Below are 6,000 nucleotides of genomic sequence, written 5' to 3' on the forward strand. Positions count from 1 at the left end.
AAATGATGTGAAGAGATCCACAAGCCACCTGTGAAACAAGATCTTGGTGCTTCACAGTCACAGGAACATACAGGTTCAAGAAGGGCTCATGTTTATTACTTATGTCCACACATACCTACACAAAGCAGGTGGCCCTTGCACACACACAGGCATCCTCACACACGGGCATCTTGACGATGCCATCTTTCTTTTTCTCCATCCTCATCTCTTCCCACCCAACTGTAGGTGTTGACCACAGCCACCCTGTGAGAGGCTGAGGGGTATGATGCAGTATAAAGGGAGTCACTCCGCCCTTGGCTACTCCCTGGCTCTGATTCGTGGGTAAGCCACTTAGCCTTTCTGAATCTTTGTAAAATGGAGATAACAACCACCTGGCTAGGTGCTGTGAAGATAAAGGAGAATAGTATACGTAGGGCCCTTGGTACAGCTCCTGGCGCTGTCCCACCTGGTTCCTGAGCCTGCCTTCCTACACCCACACCTGGGCTGACGGTGCCTCCGGTCACCCGGTCCCCACCCTCAGGACACTGGCCTGACACTGGGAAGACTGGGGACTAGTCCGGGCCCTCAGGCCTGTACCAGGAGGGTTCCAGCTCTCAGGTCACAGGTCTGCTGGCCAGGGCTAGCCTGCAGGGCCACGAGGGCGTGGGGAGCCACGGTCACGTGGGAGGGCCATAGGTCTCCCGCCCGTGGACCTGCAGGAGGCGGGCAGAGCGGGCTGGTGGAGGGGGGCAGAGCCCGCGGTTAAGTCGACCCAAGGCTGTGGGTGGCTTCCTCCTGTTGCTCAGTATCAGGGAGAGGAGGGGGAGGACATTCATTATTTCCTAAGTAAGCGTCCACCCGTCGCTTCGATAACTATCGATTGTGAAAAGCTGGCGGCGTCCCTTAAAGGCGAAGCCGGGACCCCGCGCGCCGCCGCCGCGTCTGTCTTCCCGGACCCTTCGTGGGGACCTCCTCCGCGCATGCAGGGCAGCGATGGGCCAACGCTTCTGCATCGGCTCATCTAGCAGCTTCGGGAACCGCAACCACGAGCTGTGGTTTGACTCCTGCCCGCCCACCCGCGGGGGCCTTTCCTTCCCAGAGCGTCGTGTCACGCCCTCGGAGCGGGTCACCTGTTCCGCAGCGTCCCTGGCGCCCGGGGTTCGAGGAGCCGGCCGGCGCTCGGAAAGTTATTTCCAAAAGCAGATATGCAGCAACCCTCGCTGCAGCAAACTACAGGACGCGGAATACCCGAACCCTGCCCCACCGCCAGCAGCCCGGCGACCGGAGCCCGCTGCCGGAGTCCCGCAGCGCCGAGAGCCACCCGCAAATGCACCTACTCTCCCTCCAGCGCCCGAGTGCAATGGGGAGAAAGCCCCAAAGCAAACTCACAGCGCAGAGCCATCCCAGTCCCGGCCCGGAAAGGATCGGGCTGCTGGGGATCGGCCTCCCGCCTGGCCGCTCCGAGAAATACTCGCGATTTCCCGCCCCGGCCTCCCCTCCTGTCTGCCCCAGCCTTCCCGGCTGGGCTGCTGCGACCCCTCGTACCTGCGGCGGTCCCGGGCTCGCCCTCGCTCTGCTCGCCGGAATCCGAATCCATGCTGCCGGCCGGGCGTCCACAGACCCCCGCCCGTCCGCGGAGCGCACGGGACCGGCCGGCGTCCGGACTCGGGCTGCCGCGTCGCACTCCGGCCGGGCAGTGCGCTGCGGCCGCGGCCGGGGGGCCGCTCGGCAGAGGCTAGCGCCGCCCGCGCCCCGTTCCCCGCTCCCCGAGCCCGCCGGCCGGTGCCTGCTTGCCAGGCGAGCGCGGGGCGGAGGGTGGGGTGCGCCGGGAGAGCGCGGGGAGGAGGGCGGGGAGGCGCTAGTGGGGAGGAGCAGGAGCGTCCGGCGCCCCGCGCGCTCCAGCCTGGGGTTAAATACCCGGGGGGCGGTGCCGCTCCTCCACCCGCGCCCCCATCGGGCGCCCGGAGTCCTGAACTTGTGGAGCCGGGCGAGGTCGTGCGAGCCGGCGAGGCTGAGCCCCTTCTCTTGGAAGTGGCCAAGTTTGGAGAAGTTTTAGGTGAAAAAGCGCCTCTACCCAAGTAGGAAAAGGGGAGGTTTAGAGTGGGCGTGCTGGGGCTGCCCGGGTTCGAGTCTAACTCCACAGTTCGGAGACCTTGGCCGAGTGACTTAAGTTCTCTGTGCCCGTTTCCTCACCTGGAAAATGGAGACAATCAGAGTTCCCTTTTGTCCGGGAGGTTGTGAGGGGAGTATATAAATTATGCGTTTGAGGGGCCGAGAGCAGGGCCTGGCACTTAGCGAGGAAGTAAACGACGCGCGGAGGCAATGCTGACGCTGGTGGTTCTTCTCCCGGCGCGGGCGGGGGCGGGCAGGTTGGGCAAGCCGCTGTGGGGCGGGTTCCAGGACGGGGAGCCCTCGCGGGCGTCCCAGGCAGGACCGCCCTGCTGCCGGTCAAGGAGCCAGGCCACTTCCCGGCCCCGACTCAGGGGCAAGAACGGATTTTAAAACCTTTAGTTTGTCTTTAACACAGAGTGCTAATCTTTCTCAATATCCCCTCCTTCCACTTTCTAAAAAAAGAGAGAGAGAGAAGCGGCTGTATATTTATTTAGTAATTAAGAGACTAAACTAGGGGGGAAATGCACGGAGCAGTAAGGCCTGAGGGGATCCTTTGTTGTTAATTCGTGATTATCCACGCAGTCTTATTTTCTCCCTGAATTATCAGCTGCAACACTTACATAACCTTAGCCTGGCTTCTCAACATACAAATTGTGGGCAGAGAATACAAACACACTTTGTTGACCTGCGCAAAATGAAATTGGGAAGAGAAAAGTCTACCAAAAAGCGCCGTTTATTGTTTCCTGTGTGCACCCATTTAATCTCTAGAACGACCTAGTGAGGAATTTACGTCGAATGATTTGAAAATGCTTTTTTGGAGGTCAAAAATGGTTGAAAGTTGGCAGTTTCGTAGAATTTAACCTATATTGTTATCTCCATTTTGAGATGTGGAAGCTGAGTCTCAGGGTAGATAACTTTCCTGTGGTCTCAGGTCCAGTATGTGGGTGAGTTGGGCCTTGAAATCTGGTCTGATGTGCGGACCTGCTACTGACCGCTACAGTATAGTGTCACAAGTGTGTTTGGCCTCTTGGCTCCCTGAAGTCTACCTCCTTTGGTGAAGGTATGGGTTTCTCAGAGTGCACATACAGCTCTCCTTTGTGTTCTCAGAAAACGTTTTTTGGATGGCCAAACTCATGGACTTTAGCTGGTAAAAGTTGGATGGATTGGAAGGGTCAGAAGAACCCCACGCTAGAAGTGTGATCTTGGACAAATGGCTTGACCTCCCTCAGTTTCCTCAGGTGATGGCATCTCCTTCATAGGGTGGTTGTAAGGAAGTGAATGAAATAATGAGTGTGGAATTTAGTACCCAATGCCTGGCACACAGTTGATGTTTGATAAATGGAAAGAATGTTCTTAGAGCTAATGGGTCCCATTTAGAAAAACAAAATATTTTAAAAGCACATATTTAAGTGAAAAGAAAAAAGTAGCAGCAACATTTGGATAAAAGTTGACACTCAAAAAACAAATAGCTGGGATCATTTTAAAAGTTTGGCATCATAGCTTTGTAGTCTTGAGGAAAAACAACGATGATAGCGTCAGAGAACAGAGCGTATTGGATTGAAAAGTCATCCAGCTTCCTCTAAGAAGTTGTTGCCTAGGTTCAACAACAGGAAATGTGAAACTTTCTCTGTTCGCTTAGACCTCCTTTCCTGGCACTTGATGGAAGCGTTTTTGTTTTTGTTTGTTTGTGTGTTTGTTTTAATGGACAAGTGGTCTGGGTTGAAGACAGAAATACCACTGAGACATCTGTGTATCCCAGAGAAAACAGGGAAGCTCACTACTGGAACTTGATCAACAGTAAACGAAGTACTGGGAGTGCAGTTCACAATACAGATATGTCCATCAGTCATCAGATCTTTACTGAGTACGAAGTACACTTTAGACCAGAGATAAAATTCTGTGGGCAGAGGGAGGGGGAGGGCTAGTCACAGTGCTCCTGAAAAGTCTATGAGGTGAGTCTTTAATAAACAACACCTATTCATTTATCTGTCCCTGTGTTCAGTCATAGAATATTTCTGCAAAAGGAGGCAGACGTAGAATGAAAAATTGAATGTGGAATTAAACAATGGAGAAGAGACATCCAAACTAAATAAGATCTCCATTCCAATTTCCTATGATATTCAATCTGTTGTCATGGGATAGCAAGACAAAGGGAAATGACTGCTGGCACGCATGTGTGTTTAATGAAGAACATTAGTGGAACATACCTTATCTGTCCTCCCAGTGTGGAAAAATCTGTATAAGAGAAGGAAGTCCTTAAAATAGTATCCCACGGCCGTCACCCCCATGAAAACAGTGAAATCTGAGGTGGTGAATCTCCTTTACAAACCAATCCTAGTATATTTCTTTAAAAGAAAGAAAGAAAGAGAAAGCTCTTAGAAAAGAGGAAAGGACTTCTGTAGTTCCTCTGTGTATTTTTAGAAGAATGGCATTGCTTTGCAGACTTGAATCTAGGGTCTGAGGGTTATAAACTGCTTTCCTCAGTGTTTCCACTACGTCTTTTCAGATTGGCTACTCTTCAGACACAAAAATTTCTAACTCTTATTGGTCATTTCTTAGCTTCAGCTAATGAAATCGGTAGCTTTTTAAGGAACTTGTCTGTCTGGTGGGAAAAGCATGTTTATTTGTAAGGCGTCAAGAAACAGATCATAAAATAGATCCATTTCTGCTAACACAATAATACTCCTTTGATCCAAGCCAGTGCTATGACTCATCTGCCTGTCTTCTCTTGTGGGATGGAAAGGGAGCTGTCTGCAACCTTCGGCAGACAGCCGGGAGAAGGGAGGGAGGGAGGTTCCTCTCACAAACCAGGGCTGTGGTTCTACTTTGAAAACCCACAGGGTCCTGGAACTGCTGTTTTTCTGGGCTGAAGTGGCCCTTGGTACTTTGGAATGAGATCTTGGCCAGGATAGCCCCATTTTTAATAACTTGTTTCAAGGTGGATATTGGCACCAAGGAAGCTTGTGCCCAGAGCCAAGGTGACCTCCACGGGGCTCTAGGCAAGCTGGACAGCGGGGTCTGAGCTGGCTTCGTATCCATCTGGCAGAACAAGATGCTGGGAGACAGCCTTGAAAGAGGGGGATTTTCCTATTTTTTTTCTCCTGGCTAGCAAAAATAAGTTTTATTGCCCCCCCAACCTTATTTCAAAAGCAATGCACATCACTGTAGAAAAAAATGGAAAAAACTTATAAGCAAAGAAAGAAGAAAATTTAAAAATCCATTCATAATTCTACCAGTTGCAATAACTATTAACATCTTTTGAAAAATTTCCTTGTTTGTGTGTACAGTATTCTGCTTTTGTAAATTGTTTTTCCTTTTAACGATGGTGAACATCATTCCATCTACTCTCTGACAATAGGATTTTTAATAGGTGCACAGTATTCTATTGTATGGGTGGGTGTACCATAAGGTATTTCAGCAATCCTCTATCGTTGGGCATACAGGTTGTTTCCAATTTTCTGCTAAAATAGATAGCATCAGTGAACATCCTCATGTCCAAATCTCTGCACACATTTTTAAAATTTATTTATTTATTTTATTTATTTATTTTTGGCTGCGTTGGGTCTTCATTGCTGTGGGCTCTCTCTAATTGTGGTGAGTGGGGGGGCTACTCTTCATTGTGGTGCACGGGCTTCTAATTGCAGTGGCTTCTCTTGTTCTGGAGCACAGGCTCTAGAGCGCAGGCTCAGTAGTTGTGGCACGTGGGCTCAGTAGTTATGGTGCACGGGCTCAGTAGTTGTGGCTCGCAGGCTCTAGGGCGCAGGCTCAGTAGTTGTGGCGCATGGGCTTAGTTGCTCCGTGGCATGTAGGATCTTCCCGGACCAGGGCTTGAACCTGTGTCCCTTGCATTGGCAGGCAGATTCTTAACCACTGTGCCACCAGGGAAGCCCTGCACACATCTTTAATCAA

General features: G+C 51.3%; 1 protein-coding gene across 1 annotated transcript in view; it reads right to left on the reverse strand.

Moving 5' to 3' along the window:
- TNFAIP8L3 (TNF alpha induced protein 8 like 3) overlaps nucleotides 1-1,864 on the reverse strand; it is a 40,133-nt gene extending 38,269 nt beyond the window's left edge. Inside the window, exon 1 of the mRNA XM_067746965.1 lies at nucleotides 1,525-1,864. Within this exon, the coding sequence (XP_067603066.1) occupies nucleotides 1,525-1,576 (52 nt within the window). The 5' untranslated portion in view covers nucleotides 1,577-1,864. The remainder of the gene's footprint in view (nucleotides 1-1,524) is intronic.
- Nucleotides 1,865-6,000: the final 4,136 nt, after the last annotated feature.

The sequence above is a fragment of the Pseudorca crassidens genome, chromosome 1 (assembly GCF_039906515.1).
Source record: "Pseudorca crassidens isolate mPseCra1 chromosome 1, mPseCra1.hap1, whole genome shotgun sequence".
NCBI classification, from domain to species: domain Eukaryota; kingdom Metazoa; phylum Chordata; class Mammalia; order Artiodactyla; family Delphinidae; genus Pseudorca; species Pseudorca crassidens.